Here is a 27,515-nt window from a genome sequence, read left to right as displayed (position 1 = left end):
TGGTCCCCTTATCCTTCCCAGGTGGACCCTGGTGGCTATGACACCAATTGGTTTTTTTGTTATGACTCTGAGTCCTGGACCATGCCACATGCCGTATGTGGTACATGCGCATGATTGCACATTGTAAGAGAAATCAAATTAGGTCCCCCAAGAGGAAAAAGGAAGTTAATGGCAACTTTGATGCATCGGGAAACGCCGTTTTTAATCAGACTATCTGTCATGGGGTATTCCTCATTTGTACATTTCCTAGCCTTATATTATATTTACTTAAGCACTATTCATCCCGAAATCTTGTAGGGGTCGTACTTATATAGTCATATTGTCGACTATATATTGAGGTTGTTGTATGGAAATGTCTAAGAACCTTCAAAAGCGGGCCCCCTAAAAGGTAATATAGACTTTGCATTTATCGATCAAGGCATTGGATTATTGGTCGCCGAGGAAAGTTCGTACCACAACTCGATTTCACAATCACGACTATAACGAAGTAATTTGGAATATGCATGCAACATTCAGAAAAAAAAAAAAAAAAAAAGGACATAGCCTTAGCAGATAAGGTACCTATTGCCTAATGATCCTATGTCGAGTTCGGTTAATGTTGAGTCTCACGTTGTCTTGTTCTCGTATCTGACTACTGAGACCCAAATTGGCTTCGTTTCTGGTCAACGGAGGGGGTCAATGTTTCGTGCATGTCATGTGGCAGCGTTTTGATCCTAAACCTAAGAGCATGTAGCATCGTGTAACGGGTCGAATAGGTAAGAAGATGAAAAAGGAAACGCGTGAATTATGCTTGACGTTTTGAATTACATAATTCTCTTCTTGGGAGATGTGCACTAGAGTCAAACATACTGTCTTTTCCGTTTCTTTCCCAACAAGAGAAAAGATACATTTAAGAAAATGACATCAATAATCTCTAAATTTTAGCACATTTATACAATGTTATGTCGTTTGTCCTTAAACTATCCTTAAATATTTGGGATGAGTGCACTTGTCATGAAAGTGCACTCGATCTTATGAAAGTGCAGTCGATCTTAAAACTTATTAAATTTGTGTAATCAAGTCGTTTCATTAACTTCGTCCAACTTATTTGATGAAAATGTTGTGGCTTTTTGTATTATTTTATCTCCCGTGGCGGCTCTCGACTAAATGTAGGCCTATGCCTACAATCGGCAAGGGTTGCCAGCGACTGGCCGGGGCCAGGCAACCCCTGCCAATCATCCCCCACTCTCGTCAGCCCTTCCCGGCAAGATTTCTCACCCCTCTCTCCTTTTTTTTTTAAATTTATCTTATTTTTTAATTTAATTTAAATAAAAAAATATATTAAAATTTAGATTTAGACCAAAATGACACCGTTTTAGCCTTATGTTTGATGTTTTAGCCATGTCACCGCTACGTAGGATAGAGAAAATATTAAAAAAAAGCCACGTCGACATTTTCTGTTAGCCAAGTTGGACTCAATTGCAATAATTTGGACTTGATTCTTGTAAGTTTTATGTCTCAATTGCACTTTCGTGACAAGTTTTAAGGTTTCTAATGCACTTATTCCTAAATGTTCAATGTAAACCTTTTTTTTTAATCTGAAAAAGAGGAAAGTCTAATGGCAAGTCTTTGAATTATTACGAAACGCGAATTCAAGTTCATAATTTTTTTTAATATGATTAATGCTATCGAATCAAGCTCTATCTTCTTAGATTTTTTTCGTGACGATGAGGTGGGTAATCTGTATGGACTCGATCTTTTTATTAAAAATTTGAAATATCATTTCGTGTACCTCGTCCTATTAGGAAACATGATCAGCTTCTGCACAACGTTCGAACAAATTTTTTTAGTCAGAAAGAACATACTTTGTCCTAATTTGCAAGCTACCAAAACATGCAAAAGCAAGAACAATAGCCGAATAATTAATTCCATTGGATTTTTCTTTTTATCTGAATTCCATTGGATCTTGACACTTTCCAAACAGGACAACAAAAAGAGGAGATATATCAAAACTTTTTCTCCAATTTAAACTGACTTCACCTACAAAAAACAAATTGGCTTCACCCACAAGACTGACACGTGGCGGTCGGACACGGCTCTCTGAATCTCCGGAAAAAAAAAAGACAAGAAAATTAAAAAAAAAAACAATTTTTAACAGCAAGAGATGGCTGTGTCTCTTCCTCTCAGACTTCAATGCACAAAAAACCAGTCAATCTCTCTCCTCTCTTCCTTCCTTCCTTCCTTTGGACACAAAATTCACCATTTTTAACCACTCGAACTCCTCGCATTCTCTCTCTCCTTCTTCTTCTTCTTCTTCTTCTTCATCTCGCCAGATCTCTCTCTCTCTGTCATCGGCGTCGAGTTCGCCGGAGCAATTTCCGTGGCCTGGGATGGCGGCGACTCCCATCGTTTTCTTGCTCCGCGCGCGTCGCGCCGGCAATGCCGGCCCAGATCTAGCGTCGATAACCTGATGCGCAACTCTGTGTGTCGCTCGTCGTAATCCTCGCCGCATTCGGCGGGAGGTGAGCGTGAATCTTTGGTAGTTCGCGTGGAAAATTCGTTGATTTTTGTTTGTTGCTTGAGCGCGCGCTACTGTTCGGTTGACGTGTGAATCTCCACTTCAGTTTAGAGTTTGGACTTAGCAGGCGAGGCAGTGGGGTCGTGTTCTTGCAAGCAATGGGGCTTGCTTTCGGAGTTTGAGAGATGCTTTGTGAATGAATCGTGTTTCAGTGAGCCAAGTATGATGCTTTGGTTGTTGGGTCGATTCTTGGCAAATGTGAGATTAGAATTATCCGAGCTGTGAATCCTGAAATGCTTGCAAATAGGAATGGAGGGTTATTGAAATTAGGATAATGCACACTCGGTCTCCATTATTCATGTGTTGCTCTCGGAATTTCGTCTGGCAAATAGTAGAATACGCCTGGTCTAGCGTTTTCATCGTCCGCTTTGCAATGTGAGCTTTTGTCGAAGTTACCCAAGTTACTCTGGATGTGGTTGTTCTGGGTCTTCCTATCTCCTCTTCATGTATGTAATTTTTTTTTCTTTTCCTTTTAGATACCTGTAATTGAGAGATGGAGGTGGAGAAAAGACGGTCAAAGGGAGGCTTCCTACAGTTTTTTGACTGGAACAGCAAGTCCAGGAAGAAGCTGCTGTTCTCAAACAGTCCTGATATACCTGGACCTGGTACGACTTGCATCGTCTTTTTATAAATTTTATTGGTCGCATGCCCGTTCATTGTTAGCATATGAAAGTTTTCTGGAGGCGATGGCTCATATAGTGCTATTAACGTGCTTTGTTTATGATTATAGATGGAGTTAAGCATGGAATGGATGATGCAAAGATCTTGGCGAAGTCAAGGTTTCAGATGGTGGGAGTTCATTTGACCCTACTGTAGTCAAAATCTTTTTTAGTCGTGCATCAGTTCCATCTATTTGACTTGCATTGTTTCTTGCTTTAATGTAGAATGTTAATGATGAAAATGGAGTCAGTTTAAGTAAAAGCGGAACTAGTGAATGGAACTGTGCTGATTCAGAGACCAGCAATGAAGGATTTGAAAATAGAGCCCTTGGAGTAGTGGCTCGACTAATGGGTTTGGATTCATTGCCAAAGTTAAATGGTCCCGAATCCTCCACCTCGTGTTCCGAATTTCATCAAGTCGAAGCTTCTCCTTACAGTGATGGCACCCATGATTTGCGAAGTAGATGTGATCGGATTGATTACCTCAGCAGTTCTAGTAGTAGTTTCTCCTCACACCTGCAGAAGTAAAGCCCTCAAAGGCGCAGAACCGACCGATAGAGAGATTTCAGACCGAAATACTTCCTTTGAAATCAGCTAGACCTATTTCCATTACCCATCATAGGCTGTTTTCTCCAATTAAAGGTCCCGGATTCGTTCCGGCCAAGAAGGCTGCCTATGTTATGGAGGCAGCCACGAAGATTATTGAAGCTAGTGCCTGGGTTGTCAGAGGCAAAGCATCATCGACATCATCGACTGTTTCAGCATCAGTTCCTTTGAGAATACAGGATCTAAAATTGAAATTAGAATATTCCTATGAGGCATCAAGGCAAAAGAAAGCTAGTAGTTCTGGCGGTGTCATGGGGTATACCTCATTTGTACATTTTCCAAGGCTTGTATCTTATCTGTTTAAGCATTCTTTATCCTGTATTCTTATAGGGGTCACACTCATATAGTCATATTGTCGACTATATATCGATGTTGTGTGTATGGAAATTTTTAAGAACCTTCAAAATCGGGCCCCCCCAAAGATTAATATATACTATACATGAATCGATCAAGGCATTGGAATTACTGGTTATCGAGGAAAGTTCGTACAATGACGCATTTCAGAATCGAGACTACAATGAAGTCCCCAAATTTTCCTTTTGTGATTGACGCTATCGAATCCGACTGTATCTTCGTAATTTTTTTGTTATGACAAGGTGGGTAATTTATATGGACTCAATCTTTTTCTAAAGCCGAAAAATCAATTTGTGTATCTTGTTCCTACGAAAGATTATCAGCTTCAACACAATATCCCAACAAATTTTTTAGCCGGAAAGAACTGTGATTTTCCTAAACACCTACCAATATGCAAAAAGTAAAAAACAAAAATGGAAATTTTGATAGCACCAACAAACAAACAAAAAAGGAAGGGAATAACGACTTTTCTCCCATTAAAACAGGCTTAACCCACAAGACTGACACGTGGCAGTCGGACACGACACTCTGTGTCTCCGAGAAAAAAAAGATAGAAAATAAAAAATAAAAAACCTTTTTTTGACAGCATGATCGCTGTCTCTTCCTCTCAGATTTTAATGCGGTCAATCTCTCTCTCTCTCTCCTTCCGTTGGGCACAAATTTCCATTTCACTTTTTATTTTTTATTTTATTTTTTTTCGCCATTTCTAAACGCTCGAGCTCCTCGCATCCTCTCTCTCCTTTCTTCTTCTTCTTCTTCCTCCTCCTCCTCATCTTCTTCATCTCGCCAGAGCTCTCTCTCTCATCGGCGTCAAGTTCGCCGAGCGATTCCCTAGCCTGGAGATGGGCGACTCTCGGCGTTTTTCCTTGTTTCCACGCACGTCTCGCCTGCAATGCCGGCTCAGATCCCTAGTGTCGATAAACTCGATGCGTAACTCAGCGTCACTCGTTGCAATTTATTAGCGCGTTCGGCGGGAGGTAAGTGCGAATCTTGAGTAGCTCGCGTGAAAATTCGTGATTTTGTTTTTGCCTGCGCGCGCGCACCACTGTTCTGTTCGTGCGTGAATCTCGAGCGAGCACGCTCTCTCTCTCTCTCTCGATCGAGAGAGACTGTGAATCGATTCAATTCCGGCTCGGGCATCACCGATCGATGGATCGAATCGCTCGACCGGTTGTTGTAATTCCACGGAGGAGAAGCACAGGGCTCGGAGGCAAAGAAAATTTGTCTGATCTGTTGATGACGATGCCCATGGAATAACAGTCTTGCCTTTTGGATTTGAATGGGAACGGAGCTGATTGAACTTTTTAGTTCATGGAGCTGTGATTGAAATTGCCTGATCCGTCCTTCTCTTCTCCCCTCTTTTTCAGTAAGCTCTTTTCCTGAATGAATTTGATGCTGACTGCAAAACCAGATGAACACTTGTGTTTGGAGGATCCACGTTTCGATCTAATTTCGGGGTCGATTTCGTTGTGTTTAGGACTATGTTTCCAGCCAAATGCTTGTTTAAAGCCCTCCGTTTCTGGGGTTCTTTAACCCTGCCCTATTTTCCTCAACTCGCCTATTTCGATTCCTCTCCGTCGTGCGATTCATCGTACGGCGACGTATGCTGCCGAAGCTATATGTAATCGAAAAATGCCGTGCACACGGGTGTTGAATAAACGATCGATCCTCACATTTTCCGAGCTTCGTCGAGCTATTGCTTCCGTAGCTTTTTTTCTAGTCGGTCGATTGAAGGTACAACTTAAAAGATTTGCTGGAACTCAGCTCTCAGCTTACCGCTATGCCGTATGATATTATTGTGCTCAACATTTAAACGATCGATCGTTTGCAAATTTCATCTTCATTTTTCTTTTCCGGAAAAATTGCTAAAAACCATCGTCGACTTTCCCTTAGGAACACTTCTCACCATCTAATTTCAGGATACTCACGCTTTGCACCTTGTGATTGTTTTTTTTTACGGCTATCCCAACCTTTCTCGAATGGTTTTCGACGCCGAGAGTTTTGCGAAACCCAAGGGGCGCAAAATGGAAGATTTTCAAACTACAAGAGTAACGCCAACCGCAAGTTGTGGAAAAGTTTGAGGATTCGGTTCTGTAGTTTACCCTTTTTCCTAACCACTATTTCTTTTTTCTTCTTCCCTTGCATAGCCAAGAAACATAGCTAAAAACTTTCCCGAGCTTATAGCCACCGGCAGCGCCCAGAGAGTTTGTAAGCGACTTCGCGTATGAATTTGGATCTGAGTACGTTTAACTTCGCGTAAAACCAAGGTCAAACTGTCCAACCTTTATCAGCAGATATGTTCATGCCGTCTCAAAGAGCAAGATGATAAATTGAACGAAGAAAATGAGGCATCGGTCTATGTGAAGAGGCTCGTGCTAGCGACAAAAAACAAGCGGGACTGACGGGGATGCGGAACAAACAACGGTTGGTTGCTATATCAAGTCGTTGATGATTGGATTGGCTTCCTACGGTCTTACTCGCACGATCACGTTTCAATTCATATCAACTGCGAAATCATATGATCAAATTCAACGGTGAAGTTGATACAGGTGAGGTTGGAGTTGATTCGGAGCTAGACGGTTTAATGTGCAAAATTATTGGATATCCGATGCATGAATCTTAATTGACCATTTGGTAGATTCAGTGAAGCATGACCAACTCATTTTGATCAGCTCTGGCTCAGACAGCCTTGTGTCCTGATGCTTAACAAGGATAAAATTTCTCTCGAGTTATGCACATCAGCCTACAATTCACGGTGTTGAACCTAAAATCTACAACAGAGCTGCAGAAAAATATCGGCCGCCGCACAAATATGACCGGGTTCCTTTTCATTGGTACAAATGCACGAAAGAAAAACCAAAACATGAATTTAGTCCATGGTTATTCCCAACAGCGCATTGATCAATAAAGAATTTGCTCAAGTCAATCGACTCTTGGGCATCTCTACAATAGAAGCGAATGAAATGATTGAACCCTCAGATTGCCCAGATAGAGAAGGTGAAAAAAGTAAGAAACCTGTTCTACAAAATGTGACCCCAATTTAACTTCCAACGACAACCGGATGAAGTCTCCTGCTGCAATTTCATTGTTCACCAGGATTGCATTCTTAAATGCACAATGCCACCGCAAAAGTGGCACAAAAGTTCGATCACATCTAGAAATGCTTGAATTCGGCGACTACCCCAAATTACTGCTTCTACACAGATTGCCCAGCATATTCCCCAGCTAGAAGAATGCAGGTTCACATGATTGATCACTAATTTCAAGGTAATGAATTAGGTGCCGCAAGCTTCTCGTCCCTAGTAACAGCATCCACATCTAAATACGCAACTAGCCCACAAAAAGGGCGAAAGAAGATTGAGCATTTACAATTGGCAGAGGAAGAGTTTCTTCCACATTCTCGGTGCAAATCTGATCCCAGCTTCCAGGAGATCTAGCACAAACGCTGTCACTTCGGTAGATCTCATCTTCTTCATCTCACCAGATCTCTCTCTTTCTCAACGGTGTCAAGTTCGCAGTGCAATTCCATAGCTTGAGATGGGCGACTCTCGGCATTTTTCCTATTTCCGTGCAAGTCTTGCCTGCAATGCCGGCTCAGATCCTAGTATCTTATAGAAATTATAAATCCATTTGGGGCCGTTTGATGATTTTCTCATCTATGAAGTCAATCGGATGCCACGTCAGCTCGTCAACTCTAGGAGAGAGCATGGATCATTATTCTCCTGTAATGTGAAATTCAAGCTACATTTTGCACCTAGAATTTGGGAACCTGATCAATTCGCCCGAACTCCGCATCCAGAAAATGTGCCCTAGCCAGTTGGCGTCGGCAAATATAACGGCTCGATTTCGCAAATTAAAACATAAACCGGCTCGATTAATGCAAAAGTGGGTGATTGACATTAGCCGCTTCTCTAGGCATTGTTGATACAAGAGGTCTTATACCCGTTACAGAACATTCGATTTGAATCATAATTCTTCCGCATCACTCATGATTCGAAGGTTCATTGCCATAGTCCTACCAAAATGATAACGAATAGAAAGTTTCTTATATGAAAGTATATTCAAATGAAGCATGTTATCTGTCCAGAAAATCACTCAACCTGCAAATCAAACTCGTATTACTACCATCATGGGAGTACACAAATCATCCCTTAGCCACTAAACACCAATTATCTTGATGACCTGTAAAATCTGAATTTGGAAGCCGATAAGCTCGCCACGTGTGCGCTTGGGCTTCATCATTACATTAGAGACATGCAAAGGAGGCCAGAAAACGGGGGGATTAAAGAGCAAGTATGAGCCGCTTTGGGAAAGATCCAGTGGGGCCCCCCCGAGTTCCTTCCCTCGTCATCAAATTGCCCCCCCATTTGTTGATTAGGGTTTCTTCCTCCCCCCGTCTCCGCTTCCGCCCAAGCCAAAGGCGACTCGGAGTTCGCCGATCACGACCCTCGCTCTCCATTTTCCGGCTCCGGCGATCCGCGTTCCCTCCGGTAAAGACTCGCCTGCTGTTCTCCCGCTTCCGTTTCTTCCTCTTTGGTCGCTGCATCGTTTGCTCGTTTGTTCCTCTTGCTGCTACTCTGGTCGAACGGGCAATTCGTTGCTCGATTGCGTTTTTAGGCTGCGGAGTTGAATTCGCCTGGATTGCACTCGGTCGTTGCAGTTTTTCAGGTTTATTTTCCGTCGATGATCGAATGGGTTCGTTGGGTAGATAGGGGAGGAAAAGAGGGTATGATCTGATTTGCCCGAATTGGAGTTACGGGGAATGTTGAGGTGGTGGGATGAGATTGGAGTTTTTGCTCTTGAGGGGTGTGGCTTTTTAAAGTGGGTGGTGCGAGAATGGTGGCGGCTGTTTGGTTTGAGTTTGTTGATTTGGCTGTACTTCCCAGTTCAATTAACTTCCTGTTGTTGAGCACCTTAGGATGACTTGAGTTCAGCTTGCGTACTGGGTGCCTCTTTAGCTGGCAGCCGGGCACTTTTAGAGGGTCATTTTGCATACTATGTATAGGAGAACTGTGAAGCGTTACGGTTTTAAGGTATTGGGTTACATTTGTTGTGCTCGTGTACTCCCGTGGATTATTCTTTGTGTCGTCTGGTGCAGTGATCCCGAGCGCATGAGGTAATCTGATTTTTTTTTTCCCACGGTTCTCGCTATAGGTTGGTTAGTTTTAACCAAATAATGGCATGAGTATGATAACTTCAATCGGGCTTCTTAAGGGCATGTTTGTTTGTACCTAATTAAAAGAAAAAAAGTACTTTTTTGGTTTCCCGCCAAAATGCGAAATACTATTCAAATTTCAGAAAATTATGAAAAAGTTGTATGTGAATCTACGTGTCAACATTTGAGTTCTGTGAAAGTTTCATGAGTTTCGGATTTATAAAAAGTTAAAGTGGGTGAGCTGCAAGATTTATATTAAGCAAAAATAAAAATGTAGAAGTAATTTCTGACATGCCCTAAGCTTGGACATGTTTTACGGCTTTTTCTCCTAGTTCTGCCTAAGTTCCTCAAAGCCTGCTTGCACTTCCCACCTTGGTTCAATCGCAGAGAACATCCAATCCAATTGCTAAACTGGGTTCTTCGCTTTTCTCTCTCTTTAACTTGGTTGAATTCTGGCTCTTTGGTCTTGGTGCTTAGAAATGAGCCTTTAGTTGAAGTTTCTTTTTTTGAAGAATTGAGAGCAACTTTTTTTGTTGAATGTTTCTGAGAGTTCTTGGAGAGTGTCATTTTTGGTTCTGGCTGCTTTGTCATTCTGTATGGATGATAAACAGGATTCTTTATGATGCTTGTCATCTCTAAACTAATGTTTTTATCCTTTGTGGGGCAGTTCTACTTCCATGGGATGGGACGATAAAATTGTCAAACAGCCGGAAGAGGAAACTCGTGAATCATGGACCCTATGTCTTCACTCTCTGTCTGATTTGTCCCACATTTCGCCAATTGTATTCTTGTACCTCATCAAAGAATGTTATGCTTCTGGTATAACAATGCTTTCCCCTTCAAAAGTCTCTTGCCACGTTTACTTTCCAGCTTCCCTTAATGGTTCACATCATATGCAGTATATGTGAGGAAATGACTGCTATATGCATTGGATGATCGACTTGCCTGCATCTTCTGGTTATACATCAACTTTCTCTTTAACTTCTCTTCCAAAGATGAGGCTCTTCTTTAGATGCTACTTTTGTTTTAAGAACAAACTGAAGCTTTGAGCCATGTAAGACATTAGTCCTCAGATCTCAACAATTAGAGAACACACATGCAGTGCATAGTGCGTCTCAGTATTTACGACTACTGTCATGCTGCACAGAACATTTCACTTTTTGATGAGGAATAATTGGTCATTTACTGGATGTTGCTATCCTTCAAGTCTTTTCATAGATGCTTGGAATCCACTTGGTTTATGGCTATCTGGACTTCCTTTCTTAGGCATATTACCTTTTGTTTCAATGTTTAGGTACCTTGAAGGCAACTAGAAAGTTCGGGGTACTTCAACATCAAGTTCATCAAGTATTAAATAATGGGCCCCGACCTGGACCCGCTACTTTTGTCATACACTGTCTCTATGCACTACCCGTATTTGACATTCACTGTGAGGGATTCAGTCACTTGATAATATCTTCTCTCCGTCGTTTTCTGAAAGCTAACCTTGCGGACTCCTTGCAAGCAAAGGACTTAGCTGCGCATTTATTTGTTGATATGGTTCAGGGATATGTAAATCATGATGAGAGGATACTTTTGAAGGTAGTAGAAGTGTTTGACGTGAGACTGACAAACCTCGAGAATGTCATATGCGAACTTAAAGCTACAAACATTAACTTTAGACCAGTGACTGCACTAACATTTCTTGAGCAATATATTTTCAAGTTGATAGAGTCCCAGTCCTATATGACAGCAGTCACTATGTTGGAGCACTTTTCTATTCGCCAATCTGGGAAATCCTTCCTTCTTGCTATGATGGAAAAGAAAGAATTCAGGGCTGCAGAGAAGTGGGCCACATTTATGGGCAAGCCAATGTTATGTGTACTTGTCCAGGAATATTTTGACAGGAAAATGCTGAAGTATGCTTATGTGACAATAAAGAAAAACAATCTCCGGCAAGAATTTGGTGATGTATATCATCAATGTAAAGAAAGGTACTTCTTCGCTGTTAAAATTGTTTGGAAGTAACTTTTGCTAAAGATTTATTTATTATGTTGCTGATAGTGCACGGAATTAATGCACCATTGTATCGAGAACAGCAAGACTAATTTATTCTTTTGTAGTTCAATGAAGCAGCTAGCAGAAAAAGGATGCTGGGATGTTGCTGAGTCAAAGGCAAAGGGCGACAAACAGCTCATCGAATACCTGGTATTAGTCTAAAATGCTTTGTTCCAACTGTGGCATCTTTCTTTAGATGAACTTGAATTTGCATGCTTTTAAGTTGCAACCTTAGTAGATTTGTATCAATCTTTTGAGGTTGACCGTTTGGCCTTCTACAGGGGTTCCTCAAATAGTTTTATCAGTCCTGTTATTCTCAGGAAGGGGTTTTGGCAGAACCTTTTCAGTAATCACACGTTTTATCTCCTGCTATTGGACTTCGGTGCAATGTTTAATGGTTCTTGGTTCTTTTATAGAGAAATGTGATTAAGTTTATAGTCATAAGTATGTCTTCTGATGTAACTAGAGCATTTGAGCTGCGTACATAAATGACACCTTGTGGCTTGAGCAAGAAATTCCTGTGGTGCCACCTCCTCCTTTGTGATGAACATTTGTCCTTTTACTGTTGTTATTTTCCTCCTTTCCTTTGCTTTTTTCTCAAAGGTGGTGTTTAAGTTCGGAATAACAAATTACCAGCTTGTAGTTGTCGTTCTTCTAGACATATAAAGAAGGGAGACTTTGTGTGCTTTTGTTCGTTCTATTAAGATTTTAATCTTCCACTTTAAAGGTCTATTTGGCAATGGAAGCTGGTTACTCGGAAAAAGTTGATGAATTGTGTGATCGATACTCTCTTCAAGGTTTTCCAAAATCCAAAGGTGTGCCAACTTCTATTTTGTTCGCCAATATATTAGGATAACATATTGCTGTAACTTCTCTTCTCCAACCTATAAGTTTAGAAAACTATGTTGTTGCACTAGTTTTGTTGAAACAGTTAACTTTTTGTCGGTCACTGCTGTGATTGGAACCTCTATTGTGCTACTAGAATCCAACTAGACGCCTCAAGTAGGTTACTGGGAACCTTAGACCAGGATTCTTCCTGCTTTGTTTGCATAAGGTACTTGGACTATGCATAAGATTCTATTGGTACAGTTGACGAGGTGTTGGCATGCTTGTCTAGTGAGTTAAGTATAGGGCAATTGCGTTGGTCAGCGTAGATGGCTATCTTTGTTTGAATGTGCCTTCTCATGTGCATATATTTATCAGTATATTACTTGGATTTTGTCAGAGAATGTGGCAAACTGATTGGGATTCTTATGGCCAGTATATTGTTATTCGGTTTACCGAATGGATGTTCTGCTGACGTTCTCTAATTACTATAACTTGTAAATCTTGGTTTGAGTTGTATCTGGGGAAGTGCTGAAGTCATTATGTATTGAAAATTTGCTTAATTATTTGATATCTTGAAACTGACAGTTGCATCTGCAATTAGGTCTCTAGTTCTCCATGATTGAGGAAAAGAATAGTTCTGCTTGTGCCTGATGATCTAGAATCAATTGCTTGCCATGTTATGTTGACCTTGAAAAGTTTTTAGTGGACCTTCGTACGTGTTGGGTATTGAACTTCTCCGATAAACCTGTATTCCGTTGCACTATCATCAGTATGGTGTAAGTACGCTATGCCTAGATGTTAGTCCTTGGTGATCTCATGTTATGGAGTATCGCAGTAGGATTTTCGTAGTAATGTTGCATTCTTTTTTTCTAAAATTCTAATTTATAACTGTTGGCTTGTTTAGAATTTGATGCAACTCTTCTGCATCGTAAGCACTATTTGTGCCTCAAAGAACTGGGTGTTGAAGATGTTTTTTGGGTTGATCGAGTGGATAGTTTGCATACAGCAACATGCTATATTGAAGAATCTAAAGTTGTTGGTGTGGACTGTGAATGGAAACCCAATTATGTAAAGGGCAGCAAGCCTAACAAGGTAATTGCTAGGTCCTGTTTGACCTCATCTTTCTATGCATAATCTCTTGGAGGTTTTATATAGTCGCTGAAATTTTTCTTTGTGCCTTCTTGTTCCAAACAAATTCATTGTTGCCATAAAAGAAATTAAATGATTTAACGATCAAGAGTTATCATCAAGCTTTTGGTGATCGCACTATCTTTTGTATATTTCAACGGCCATGAAAACAACTATGAAGCATGATATTTAACAATGGCATGCTGAGAACAAAAGTTTTAAGATGATTTCAGATGTGCTTTACTTGTTATATAGTGCGCATCCTTTTGGGAAATTTGATGAGGGATATGCTTGGCCAGAAGTAGGACCTTTTTGAAGGTTGCATGTGGAAGATCCATGTAAAATGGTAGACAGTATCTATATTTGATTTGACATTTGGTGACCACTATCGGATTAGATCAAATCAGATAAAGGCAGATGTAGATCGTATAGGACTACAGAGAGGAGGTGGCAACACAAGAAGAAGATGGTTTTGTCACCACTTCTCACCATCTTATATGTGGTTGCCATTGGCATGGCTAGTCTCACCAATCAATGTCCCTACTGCTGTTGACTTAGCTCTGTCTCTCTCTTTCTCCCTGTCCCTGTCCCTGTCTCTCTGTCTCTCTGTCTCTCTCTTTCTATGATTGGACCACGTCGTTTGTAATTTGGCTCTAAGCAGTGACTTGGTCTTTTAAGCCAAATTACAGCAGCTGCTTGCTCTGCTGAGGTGATTCAGAGGTTTTGGTTGAGCAAGTTGTAGCTGCAATTTGGTGGAGAAGATCAAGGCACTGTCAAGTCTCAGGTTGGCGACTTTGTATCAGTGGTCATGACTTGTTGTCACCTTTGCGATTGGCTGGTTCCACTCTGACCTGTCGGCACAAATATCTAAAAGGGTCCTCCATTAATGTCAGAAATCAATTAAGTCTGATGTTTATTTTGATTTTCAGGTGTCCATCATGCAGATTGCTTCCAGCAGAAGGGTTTTCATCTTTGATCTCATAAAATTGTCAGGGGATATGCCACATATTCTGGATAACTGCCTGAGTCGTATTTTACAGTCTCCAAGTATTCTAAAGCTTGGTATGAGAAATTATTTAGCGTAATTGTATTCTCTCCTTCGCTTCTTGGTCCAAACATCAGCCTTAATTTGGTATCACGAATTTGTGTCTACTAATCTAGGGAAAGAAAAATCATTGTACTGACATAAGAATTTGGAATTTCTGGTACCAGACATACATCGGGGCAGCAAGAGTTTGGACAAGGAATAATTATTTGTGCATGTTTGGTACCAATATGACTAAGGGTGACTGGCATTGGTTGTTTCAGTGTGCTTGTTTTGCTGAAGTGAATAGCTTTCCACAGAATTTCCTGATGTTCCTGCTCTATGCAGGCTACAATTTTCAATGTGATATGAAGCAACTCACCAGCTCCTATGAAACACTGGGGTGTTTTAACCATTTTGAAATGCTGTTGGACATTCAGAATGTATTTAAAGAATCCAGTGGTGGTCTCTCGGGGCTTGCTGAGGTAAAATGGACTTGCATCTCATATCTAGTATTGCTGTCTTGCTTACCGACAGGGGTGAAAAGGGAGGAACATGATTTCTTCTTGCTCAGAACTCATGTTGGGATCCTGATGCATGCCTTTGAGATCACCTTTAGCTCTGAATTAATTAGCTTTACCTTTATTTCTTGGCTGTAACTAGGAAATACTTGGTGCCGGTTTGAACAAGACAAGAAGGAATAGCGACTGGGAGCAACGACCTTTGAGTCAAAATCAGGTTATTTTACATTTTCTTTTCGTTTTTTTTATATTATTGCCTCAGAATGGAAATTACAGGAAGAATCACACAATTTAATGTCAGAACTCAAATGGTTGGGAGAGCATACTATTGTGCGGAATGCATCTGTAAGAATGATGTCAATCTGCGGACACTTCCGTGTAAATCTTAATGCTCTGAAATTTCAAGAGTGTAGGGTCAGCAGACATTATTTTTGGCATTTGCTTAAGCGATTTCTCGAGATCTTTAGTGCAACAAATATTCTTGTGGTGTCTATTTAAAAGAACGTAACTGCTGATACATTTTAGGAAAAATTTATTTTTTCGTCTCTGTACTTTCATGCTTTATGTAAACAAGTTCTTGTATTTTTAATTTATCTTATCGAGTCCTACTTTTAATTTTTTAATCAAGCCCCTCTGACACCAAATTTTAGCAAATGTTAGCAGCGGATACGCCAAAGTATGATGTTAATATGCTGATTCCCAAATTGACATGTGTGAAGAGAATTAGACACCGTACACAATGTCTAAGTATGATGTGGATTAAAGTTAGTCAATGTGGACACCACATCAACAGAAAACTTTTATCCCTGTTATAGCACGACGTCGTTCAACAGTCACGTCAGCTAGACTTAATCGGATTTGATGTCAGAGGGCTTTGATTCCAAAATTTGTGAAAGTAGGACTTAATTCAACAAATAAAAGTACGAGGACTTGATTGGAAAAAGTGTGAAAGTACATGCAAGAAAAGTAGAATATTCCTTATTTTTTTACAAACACCATCCCCACTTTCAACCCCAAGATAGGAAAAGAACCATAAACGTATATTAAGGAGCAAACACAATGCAGAGAAAAGTAACCATTGATGTTTCCTGAAATATGATCAGGGCAGAAGTCCTTTGATTTAACCTGACCAATTGCAATGTTTGCAGCTGGAATATGCCGCTCTTGATGCTGCTGTTCTTGTGCACATATTTCATCATATATGGGACCAATCTCAGCAAGCTACTGCGGATGGTAATGACAAGATCGAATGGAAGTCTTCTATAGTAAGTGAATAGCACCCATCAGTTTCCTTAACTCTCATATAAGAAAAGCTGAAGTGAAAAGTATGATATTCTTTTTAACTTTTGTGCAATTTGTTTGACCATTAACAGTTTTTGCAGATTTTGCACATGGATAATGCTAAGACGACCAAAAAGAATGTTCGGAATAGAACAAAATGCAGAGTGGAGATTGACTAGCTTGACAATCAATTCATGAACTCCCGGAGCTATTGCTGTCAGCGGCGGTTTTTCTTATGTAAATAGCTTTTGCATATAAAGACTAGACATCATTACTTAGTGATCCAATTAACAATTCTGATGTGCATATGGGAAAAATTCATTGCCAATGAGAGCTTCAGTTCCGTCTTCTTGTGCTGGGTCGCTTTTTCTTAAGAAAATTTTGGTGCTTCAGAAAGCTCCTTGGTCGGGTTTCGACCACAGCCACACTCTATGCTTTTGAGTTCTGGTTTTCCACGGTTCCCCAACACGAAGTTACTCTTGAATTTCCTTGGATTAAGAGTGTATATACTCGACTTGAGCTAAATAGTATTGGTGAGTCATTCGCCAAAACGAGCGGCCATCTATGCAGACATTGCACCTTGCGCTGTTAGTTGCCTTTGCCGTGCCTATCGTTCACATTCCAGATCTCTAGCTAAGCGATTTCTGGGGAAACAAAGCGTGCTGTATCTGGCTATGGGAAGAACCAAAAAGAGGGACAAGTGAAACCAAAAGTAACTGCAATTTAGGTATGTGCATGATCACGTTAATTTCCTTTTGGATTTGGTCTAGGTCTTGTATCAGTATCATTGATTTAAGATGAGTATCGTTGCGGATCTTTCTTTGATTTTTGAATAATTGAAATTTCATCCACCTGATGAACCCTGTGAATGTAGGTTTGGGACGAATTCGTCTCGCCTCTGAAGCCGATTTTGGTGGCATCACGGGTTAATATCAAAGATACAGAAGCCTTCGCCGCATGGCATGTAACCTCTAACTTCACTTAACAAAAGAAAAGCATCATCATAATATCAAAAGAAAGAACAAAATTGCATGCATTTATATCCCAATGTTAAAAATAGAAGGTCCAAATCTTGGTCGCCTCTCTCTCTTACATGAAAGTCTCCATCCTCAACAGAAAAAACCACCTCTCTGTTTGCTGTCATCTCCATCTCAGAACATTAGAGAGACCCCTTCTCTCTCTCTCTCTCTCTCTCTCTCTCTCTCTCTCTCTCTCTCGAAAAAAGAATCCTTCTCGTCTGAGAGAGGGGAGAGGCCACGAGGGAGGGCCGGGAGAGAGAGCGAGAGAGAGCGAGGACACAGATGGACCCGTGGTCGGCGAGCTACCAATCCCATGGAGTTGGTCGGACTATAGAGATCATGACGATCCAAACTCTTAACCAAAACCCAATGTACGTAGCCAAATCCTGGCCTCGCATGCTCGAACCCGCTTCACCCCCACACAAACTATATAAAGTGAAGAAGTCGGCGATAAAAGCGTCGTGGTGGAATGATCCGGAGAAGAAGAGGAAGAGGAGGGTGGCCAGATACAAGTTTTATTCCGTCGAAGGCAAGTTCAAGGCTTATTTCAAACAAGGGTTCCGATGGTTGAAGCTCAAATGCTTGAGCATCACATGCTGATTCTAATTAGTAGAAATTATGGAATATCGTGTTCATCGCCATCAAGAGAGAAAAAGGGTGAGATCTGTCAAGAGGAAACAGAGAGGCTTGCTGTGTTTATTGGATATTCATCTTTATATGTATCTAATGGTAATCAAATATTCAAAAGAGTGCTACAATGTTCGATCTTTCCAGTATTATGTTCGTTCGACTCGTCGTTTCATTCATGGATCTCTAGCATTCAAAAAATAGGAAAATGAGACAACTCGTATGTGATAGTCATATATATTTATAAATGCCGATTTTTTTTTAATTTTCTTACCTTCTTATTTATTTGTAACAGGATTCTGTATGCATACCCATGCAAAGTTGTCTGATCTGTTCATCTCTCCTCTTCTCAGTAAGCTCTTTTCCTAAAAAAATTTGATGCTGTTTGCAAAATCAGATGAATACTTGTGTTTGTAGGATTGATGTTTTGATTTATTTCGGGGTTGATTTCGTTGTTTAGGACTTTGTTTTGGCCAAATGTTGTTTACGCCTTATTTCTGGGCCTCTTTAAACCCCTAATTTCCTCAATTCGTCTATATCGATTCCTCCTCGTACGATTCATCATATGGCAACATATACTGCCCGAAGAGCTATAGTCTGAACTGCCGTGTGCCGGTGACAAGTAAACCAAAAGGCTTTGTGTAGTTCCAAAGTGATTTGAGGACAGTTTTCATATTTCTAATACCGTCCCGTCGAGCTCAGAGTTACAAAATTGAGGAAATCCAAAAAAATAAAGTGAAACCTCTTCTGTCCTTTCGAAACTTACGTAGTTGTTTGTATGGCTGTTAAAGGATCTTGACATAAAATGTGATAGAACTTCAAAAACATGCTCAAAGCAAATTGCTAGCATGAAATTGAAGTAGAAGAAAAAAGGCGAAAAACCCATGAACAGAACCTAATTGGTTCAATTGGTTCGACTCATTCATCCAATTATCCGATGGATTCACAATTTTCCAGCTTAAAATCAATTATGTTGATAAGGTTGTGATATGTTCTACGAGTAGTCAATCACAAGGCCATTGCCCTTTGATTAAGCAACTAAATATATAATCTACACGGTCAATATATAGACTTTACTTGCGACTTTTCTTGTGTCACGCTTAACAATATTCTGAAAATTAAATTATTTCATTTTAAGTACATTTAACAAGTATTTTAACACAAACCGCATTATATATGATTTAGTACTTATAGATTTGAAATTGGCTTAACAAGCTACTTGGCCTTGTTTTGTGCCATGTAAAAATTGAGTCCAAGTTCGAGTGGACAACAAGCCAATCAGACTATGAGTACCTTGCGAGTAGCTTTTAACTAATAAAAATCCACCATTATAATCTAGTACATGGTACAAGAATATCTGAGAGTGGCATCCAAGAAATTGCTTCCATTGAAACTTGAATGCATGATTGGTGACCACAATTTGATGTGGTAGAGTTTGATTATTAACCAATTAGATATACCTTCAAAGTTTTTTGTTCGAACCAAATGAGTATAAATTTTGGGAAGGGCTCTTTTCACTTTTCCAAACCTGTCATAGACGTAGCACCAGTTTACCTTGCTTGATAATATTTCAAAACAACAGTTTGACTGCAGGTAATGTTAAGGGGTGTACATTCATATATGACAGGTTAGCCAATACTACTTTTAACATTTTTTTTTATCACCAACTAGAAACGCTTGAACCTTACATTTTAGTTTAGCTCAGTTCATCGTACTTACTGGGAATTGATGCTCTTCTTAGAAAATTCAAGAGGAACATCAAGGGAACATTAAGAAACTGGACAGGGTTTTCGTTCATCACAAAAAAACCGAAAGGCGTTTGTCCCCAACAGGACATCTGTCATTAGTCAAATTTACACAAGACAACTCACAAAGGAACTCAAAATGGCCAAGGATTTTTTAAATTTGGACAGGGAAATTCTGGGCGCAGTTTACAATATTGAGTAGCAGAAGATCATCGGCCTCTAGGTGAAAATTTCAAATCCTGGGTTTACCGAGGGGTAAACTGCAAATAACTAGGGTATTCTTGTTTACCTATGTTACATATTTAATCCTTGCCTTACAAGCCGCTAATCTGTTTGCAGTCTGCAAAAACTGCCAATAGAAGGATAAATGAAAAACATTGCTATTACGTATCCAACAGCAATATATGTAGGTAAATCTGGAGTTTCCAAAATCAATCAAATAGATACTTGGTGTGGGGCAAATCATTCTTGAAAAATAGAGCTGCGAGAAAAGTGTTACTCTTTCTGCTCACGCTGGCTGTTCAAGAATGAAGAATCTTACTAAATGACCAAAGCCTTCTATTGACATTCGGGTCTACATTTTGATCTTGGCTGAAGCATCATGTCAGCTTCTATGGCCAACTCTCCCACTCCTTCAACTACGTAAGACTAGCAATTTAGGAAAGTACAGGAACCTGTCATGGAAAACCTTCTTGTTGAAAGAAGATACTGATGAAAAGTCAGTCATGAATCTCAGAAGAAAAATGATTGTTCGCTACTTATTTACCTCTGTTGAGGAAATATGACTTATGCTTAACTTACACATATAGAACCACCTCCACATGCGGTCTTCATGCAAGCGAGTTGTGATTTGGCTATTGCTGAAGGTTGGCACCATGCCAAAGCTTGCAAAGGACTAAAACACCACATGAGAAGAGGTCGCTTTATATCAAGAATCATTTGAAGAGTATTAACAACACGGTGCACATGATAAAAGCCAATAGCAAGGAACTTCGGAATGCCTTTCCATAATGACATAGCTCATTCCTGCCTGTATCTCCATCCTGTGGTGTTTGGGGACTATCTCTGAGTTTCATGAAATGCAGCTTGAACTACACAAGAAGAATGGCACTGACTAATTATCAGTAAATGAAAAAAACCGACATCATAGCATCAAAATTTACCCCCTAAAAGATAAGGTACAAATGCCTAAACATCATTTACGCCAATCACAGTAGGACCACATTGAACAGAAACTTCATTAGCTGGCCAATGAAAAAGAAAACAACTGACTTGGGAGAAGTAAGCAATTAGCAACACTTCCCTTGTTTGTGTTTAGGAGCAGAATTGATGTTAATAATATTATGTTGAAAAGGTGAAGTGCCTAAACTACAGAACAGAAAGGTGTATTTGTTACTTGGTTATTGGCAATATCTAATCAGCAAAATCAGCAATACGGGATAATTTGTGAGGCCAATTTCAACTTTACGAATTCAATGCCGCATACATGAGGCTGAGCTTATCAAATCAGAAACCAATATGACGACATGCAAATGATATTATCACACAAATAAATGATAGATATAGAGGATCCTGTTAGTGCATACCTCCCTCTGCAGAGCCTCATCAAGTTGAGGAGTGATATCATTATAATGTAACCGCATCAAACAACTCTGCATCAGCGTAACATATAAAAATATCAGTGGCTACGTAATTGATTGACTGAGGTAGAACATAATGGGCATACAGAAAGAAGATTCAATTTTAAATACTACATTTACTATCGTTCAGGTATGTGCTGTTAAGACCAGATCAAGTGTTTTCGATCTTCACAAGCATCAAAACTTCCTTAGGACACTCCAGTTAGCTCACGAGCCTCTTCAAAGTTAGCACGCAAGATGGTCCTCGGCTGTTGCTCATGCTTCCTCTGCAAAATCCCTTTTCTTCATTTTGATTGGTCTAAGGCATGAAAGTTGAAGTTCCTCATCCAAGTTAGCCACACCCAAATCAGTCATGTGACAAAACAACTCCATGACAACTATAGGATCAAATGGGATGTAAACTGATTAGCAAATTCTTGAGCTCCTCGCCCCAGCTTGTTTCACGGAAGGGCAAAAAATTTGTTCAATTAGGCAAAAGGTCATCAATACAGCTTATTGAATTGAAGTCCCAAAGTAAGTCTTGATCATCACATAAGACCAGCCAAACCTGTCATAAAAGTAGCAATAGTTGACCTTGCTTGATAATCTTTCAAAACAATAGTGTGACTACTGATAATGTTAAGGTGGTCTAAAACCATATATGATAGACTTGCCAAAACTAATTTTGCATTTTTTTTTATCACCAACCTGAAACACTTGAACCTTGAATTTTATTTTACCTTGGCTCCTCATAGTTACTGAGAATTGATGTCCTTCTTAGAAGGTTTAAGGGGAACATCAAGGGAACAATAAGAAACTTGACAGGGTTTTTGTTCATCACAGAAAATTGAAAGGTGTTTGTCCCCAAAATCAATCAAATAGATACCCAGTGTGGAGCAAATCATTCTTAAAAAAGAGAGCTTCGAGAAAAGTATTACTCTATTCACTCACGCTGGCTGTTCAAGGATGAAGAATCTCACTAGACGACCAATGCCTTCTATTGACATTTGGGTCTACATTTTGATCTTGGCTGAAGCATCATGTCAGCTTCTACAACCAACTACCCTGCTCCCTCAATTATGTAAGACTAGCAATTCAGGAAAGTGCAGTACCCTGTCATGGAAAACCATCTTGTCAAAAGAAGATGGTGATGAAAAGTAGGACATGAATATTAGAAGAAAAATGATAATTTACTGCTTATTTACCTATGTTAAAAATACATGACTTGTCTCACTGTTGGCACGCAAGATGGTCCTCAGCTGTTGCTGATGCTTCCTCTGCAAAATCTCTTTTCTTCATTTTGATCGGTCTCAAGTCTGGAATTTGAAGTTTCTCAGCCAAGTGAGCCATACCCAAATCAATCATGTGATAAGCAATTTCATGACAACAATAGGATCAAATGGGATGTAAACTAATTAGCAAATTCTTGAGCTCCTTGCCCTAGCTTGTTTCACAGATGGGCAAAAAATTGTCCAATTATGCAAAAGGTCATCAATACAGTTGATTGAATTGAAGTCCCAAAGTAAGCCTTGATCATTACATAGACCAACCAAACCTGTCACAGAAGCAGTAGCACCAGTTTACCTTCCTTGATAATATTTCAAAACAACAGTTTGACTACTGGTAATGTTAAGGGGGTGTACATTCATATATGACAAACTAGCCAAAACTGCTTTAACATTTTTTTTTATCACCAACCAGAAACACTTGAACCTTATATTTTATTTTAGCTCAGTTCATCATACTTACTGGGAATTGAAGCCCTTCTTAGAAGGCTCAAGAGGAACATAAAGGGAACATTAAGAAACTTGACAGGGTTTTCATTTATCATGAAAAACCGAATGGAGTTTGTCCCAAACAGGACATATGTCATTAGTCAAATTTGACACAAGGCAACTCACAAAGGAACTCAAAATGGCCAAGGATTTTTCAAAGAAAAATATGAATTTTGGACAGGGAAAATCTGGGTGTAGTTTACAATATTGAGTGACAAAAGATCATCAGCCTCTAGAAGAAAATTTCAAATCCCAGGTTTACAGAGAGGGAAACTGTAAATCACTAGGGAATTCTTGTTTACCTGTGTTTGATATTTTCATCCTTGCCTCACAAGCTGCTAATCTGTTTGCAGTCTACAAAAGCTGCCAATGGAAGGATAAATTAAATGCATTGCTATAACGTAACCAACAGCAATATATGTAGGCAAATATGGAGTTTCCAAAACCAATCAAATAGAAACCCGGTGTGGAAAACATCATTCTTAAAAAATAGAGCTTCAAGAAAAGTATTACTCTATTTGTTCACGCTGGCCGTTCAAGGATGAAGAATCTTACTAGATGACCAATGCCTTTTATTGTCATTTGGGTCTACATTTTGATCTTGGCCGAAGCATCATGTCAGCTTCTATGACCAACTCCCCCACTCCTTCAATTATGTAAGACTAGCAATCTAGGATAGTTCAGAATCAGAACCTGTGATGGAAAACCTTCTTGTCAAAAGAAGATAGTGATGAAAAGTAGGTCATGAATCTCAGAAGAAAAATGATTGTTCACTGCTAATTTACCTCTGTTGAGGAAACATCACTCCATGAGTCGCAAAACAGCTTTAATTCATAATTTCTAAAATCCAGATAATTCCGGTATCGCTTCCAATGAGTCGCAACCAAAAATATTCAAATCAATTGAATCCAACTTTTCAAGTCCCCGAAGCTGAGTAAGTTTCTTGCAATTGTAAACATTTAGAGATCGTAACTTCTCACATCTCGTCAAATTTGGCAAAGTCTCCAATGATTCGCATGCTCCAAAATCCAACTTTTCTAAGAACTTCGCACCGTCAAGACCTCTAATTTCGACTAGATTGTTGCACATGTATATCCGTAATTCCTTCAAACACCGTGATTCTACACAGAGAAGCCTTTTAATGGAATTGCAGCGACATATAGACATGTCCTCCAAGAACTCCAAATTGCCCTGAATTTCAACTAGCTTATTGCAATCCTCAACACGTAATCGTTTCAAATGAATTAATTGTGAAAGGTCCAATCTTTCAATTGAACTGCACTTTTTTATTGAAAACTTTTCCAAGTACTCACATCCGTTGAGCTTAAGCAATATCAGCTTACCACAATTCTCAATATGGAGTTTCAAGAGTCTTGAGGGAAGCTCGGGGATGTATTCAAGTAGATGGCATGCCCGAAGATGGAGTTTTTCTAGGTGGATTAGGCTAGAAAGATTTAGCGACCTGGGACTCTGAGAAGCGACATACAGATACGTTAAGCCCATAGGAAGCTGCTCTGGCAGCGACTGGAGCCCTGTGTAAAGGCGTTGGAGAGAAGAAAGATTCCGGATGCTTTCTGGCAGGTCAGATATCCGTGCCCAAGCCATGTCGAGAATCTCGAGCGAAGACAAGTCACCGATTTCACTTGGAATTGCCCGTTTCAGGCAAGGGCATGTATTGAGACGTAGAGTTCGCAGATTTTTCAACCTTCCAATAGCACTGGGAAGCTTTTCAATCCCAGAACAACTCAAGTCCAGGTGTTGCAAATTCTGTAGATCCCCAATTGAGCTAGGGATTTCTCTCAGTGACTCACAATGGACGGCACTCAGTTTCTTCAGCTTCCTCAGAGAACCAATAGACGTAGGGATCTCTGTAATACAAGATTCATCTAATACAAGTTCTTCTAAATCTTTTAATTCGCCCACTTCCCGTGGTAGCTCCTTGAGACTCCAACAGCCATTCAAGTCCAAGGAAACGAGGCTCTTGAGTTTGCCAAGAGAAGGGTGGAGATGCTCCAGACTCCGACAAGTTCTAAAGGTGAGGATCTTCAACTGCGTGAAAGCCGAGAGATCAGGAGTACATCTTAAATTATAGCAGCATCTGAGGTCGAGAACTTGTAGCCGCTTTGCCGTCTACACAAGAAGAGGAGAATAAAGCTGTCAAAAGAATGAGTGGGGGATCGGCTAAACAAAAACAAAGCGCAATCTTAAATCACAGAGAGAGAGAGGATTGTCTTCTTTTCCCCAATCTTACCGTGATCAAACTCCATCCTTCCCAATCCTCTGTGATGATGTCGCTGTGTGATAATTCCAGCACCGATAAGTTCGGTAGATGCAAACTGATCGTCGGAAGAGGCGGATCGTCTCCCAAGACGCAACATTGAGAAATTCGGTAGATGCAAATCCGTTGGAGTCTCCGCTTGATGCCGCTCCATGATAAATCCAGCACCGATGATTTCGGTAGATGCAAATTGGTCGTCGGAAGAGACAAATCGCTTCCCTTGACCCGCCACTGAAGCCATCTTACTTCAGAAAGGAGTTCGTTAGAAGAGTCTCCGCTTGTAGCTGCCCGCATCCAGTCCGTGACCGAGAAGGGGCTCTGCAAGTTTTTTCAAAGGGTTCATCTGTGTACCTCTGGATATGGCGGAAGTAATTCGAGTAGACCAAAAAAATGACGGAATCCTTTTCAATTCCCCTCCAGTTATATCCAATCAATCCATTGAGAGTCTCTAAATTGACTTTTTAACTTTTTTATTTTTTCTAAATCTTGGATTTGCACGATTTGTTATCTTCCTATCACTCCTGTACATAAATACGGACACCTGATTTCGCATTTAATTTTTTTAAAATAATTATTGCTTTAAAACAACTAAGGCAAATGCACCTCAATGTTTTATCATTTGCTCGCTTTTTTTTTCAAATTATACGGCGCGTGCACTTTGAATTTTATTTAAGACGAAATACATGAAACCATTTTATAACACACAAATGTTTACTTGTAAATTTTCATATGACTTGTGTATAATTTTTCAAAAGAATTTGTCAAAGAGTTCTAGTGAGCTACCTTTAAGTACCTAAGGAAGGACCCGATTTTCATTTCATTAACTATATTTGTGGAGTGTTTAATCATTATTTTTTTTGAAAACTGAAACTTTTTTTTTTGTAAAGTATGTTTAAAAAGAGATGTGGTGACATTGGCTAGCAAAGCACTTTTTTAGATCTTAAGCAATATCGTTAAGCAAAACCTGTCATATGGAAGTTTTTGGATAAATCACTTATTTTTATTTACCAAAAAAAAAAGCAAAGACACATGTCCGTTTGCATAAGAATGTCACTGTTTCTTTTTGCATTTTATAAGTCCAAACATACTGTCATAATTTCCTTCTAAAACAGATCATTTAATTAGTTGAAGATGGTGAAAAAAAATCCCACATGGCTTTGATTGACTTTAATAATAATACCTATATTTTCCCCCAAAAGTTCAATTGGTTAGAATTTTTTTTTGGTTGGTTTGATTCACTTTTACGGTACGACTCGTTTGTCGTTATCTCTACTTTAAATATTAAATAGTGAAAAACCTGCAATGGTTATAATTTCTCTTAAGTTTGTTCGTAGGAAAAGTCACTAAATTGTTGTAATCATCACCCCACGCTATCTTTCATTATTTTCGCTCGTACATCAATATATACGGTATATTGCATTAAAAAGTCTACTATGTGAAAATGGGATTTCAAACCTCAAACTTTCGTCAAAAGTTTACACACAATTACACAATTTTTTTTCCTAGAAAGTAAGAGCATATGTTCATGCTAGATGAAATATTAGAATAGATCAGATTAAATATTAAAATAAGAGGGAGAGCAAAAGAAAGGAGTGCCATATTTTACCATATCTTCCGATACTACTCTTGAGGCTCCCCTGTAGTTGCAATCCCATGGCCCCCTACGTTTGTCAAGCGGTTGCCCTTGACAAAAAATGCTCCTTCCTAGATCTCTCAGTTGATCATGCATCATAAACTCACCATCATCTCCAATTTTAATTAAGCACCTCAACTTCAACTCTTCAATTCCTTGACTTGGATAAAACCCGCAGTCTTCCCACATGTACATGGCGAGTTTGTGCATTTTGCTATCTGCGCCAATAAAGAAACAAACAATATCGAGAAAAATCTGCTTATGTCCTTCTTCTAATGCATCATAACTTATTTGCAATATCTTTTGGACATCTTTATGTGGTTGGCCTTCTAATTGCTTCCGCACATCTTCCCATACTTTTCGATTCGTTTTTTTGTACAAGTATGAACCTACAACCTGAAGTGCCAAGGGAAGCCCACCCATGGTCGATATGATATCACGAGATATACCCTCAAAGTACGTCGGAGAATGGTTCATACGAAATGCATGTCTGTTGAACAAAAGCAAAGCTTGCACCTCATCCAATTCATTCAATTCATACTTGTAGTCTACCTCGAATTCAGATTGATCAAGAACGGCTTCATTTCTAGTGGTAACAATGATCATACTTCCTGCTATAAACCAGCTACGTTCCCTAGCCAACGAATCTAATTGATTCTTGTCATCTAT

At 39.7% G+C, this 27,515-nt stretch overlaps 4 protein-coding genes across 8 annotated transcripts in view; 2 read left to right on the top strand and 2 right to left on the bottom strand.

The window, feature by feature from the left end:
* The window catches only part of LOC115662566 (disease resistance protein RPV1-like), a 242,019-nt gene that overhangs the window by 114,889 nt on the left and 99,615 nt on the right, over positions 1 to 27,515 (bottom strand). The gene's annotated exons all lie outside the window — the stretch shown is intronic.
* On the top strand, positions 2,137 to 4,265 carry LOC115664718 (uncharacterized). Its single transcript, XM_030586612.2, has 4 exons — positions 2,137 to 2,501; positions 3,034 to 3,162; positions 3,288 to 3,346; positions 3,442 to 4,265. The coding sequence occupies exons 2-4, from the start codon at positions 3,051 to 3,053 to the stop codon at positions 3,742 to 3,744; spliced, it is 474 nt and encodes a 157-aa protein (XP_030442472.2). The 5' UTR covers positions 2,137 to 2,501; positions 3,034 to 3,050; the 3' UTR covers positions 3,745 to 4,265.
* Positions 8,496 to 16,499, top strand: LOC115662825 (uncharacterized). Of its 4 annotated transcripts, none has more exons than XM_056309540.1 (11): positions 8,496 to 8,666; positions 9,999 to 10,150; positions 10,626 to 11,304; positions 11,434 to 11,518; positions 12,096 to 12,183; positions 13,101 to 13,288; positions 14,254 to 14,386; positions 14,697 to 14,833; positions 15,012 to 15,086; positions 16,018 to 16,134; positions 16,243 to 16,499. In XM_056309540.1, exons 2-11 carry the CDS (start codon positions 10,009 to 10,011, stop codon positions 16,327 to 16,329), a joined length of 1,731 nt encoding a protein of 576 aa, XP_056165515.1. In that variant the 5' UTR covers positions 8,496 to 8,666; positions 9,999 to 10,008; the 3' UTR covers positions 16,330 to 16,499. The 4 variants fall into 4 exon arrangements, with proteins under 4 accessions (XP_056165515.1, XP_056165516.1, XP_056165513.1 ...); XM_056309538.1 differs by lacking the exon at positions 8,496 to 8,666 and adding an exon at positions 8,917 to 9,292; XM_056309539.1 differs by lacking the exon at positions 8,496 to 8,666 and adding an exon at positions 8,918 to 9,292 and having other exon boundaries at positions 16,252 to 16,499.
* The window catches only part of LOC115662822 (disease resistance protein RPV1-like), a 207,020-nt gene continuing 203,170 nt past the window's right edge, over positions 23,666 to 27,515 (bottom strand). For both annotated transcript variants that reach the window (XM_056309531.1, XM_056309532.1), the window contains one exon: positions 23,666 to 25,065. In XM_056309531.1, the coding sequence (XP_056165506.1) occupies positions 23,776 to 25,065 (1,290 nt within the window). In that variant the 3' untranslated portion in view covers positions 23,666 to 23,775. The remainder of the gene's footprint in view (positions 25,066 to 27,515) is intronic.

The sequence above is a fragment of the Syzygium oleosum genome, unplaced genomic scaffold, assembly GCF_021117445.2.
Source record: "Syzygium oleosum isolate NSW1041296 unplaced genomic scaffold, Sole_v2.1 Sole_v2.03, whole genome shotgun sequence".
NCBI lineage: Eukaryota > Viridiplantae > Streptophyta > Magnoliopsida > Myrtales > Myrtaceae > Syzygium > Syzygium oleosum.
Note: the sequence above shows the minus strand (reverse complement) of the source record. Positions and strands in the feature narration are given on the sequence as shown.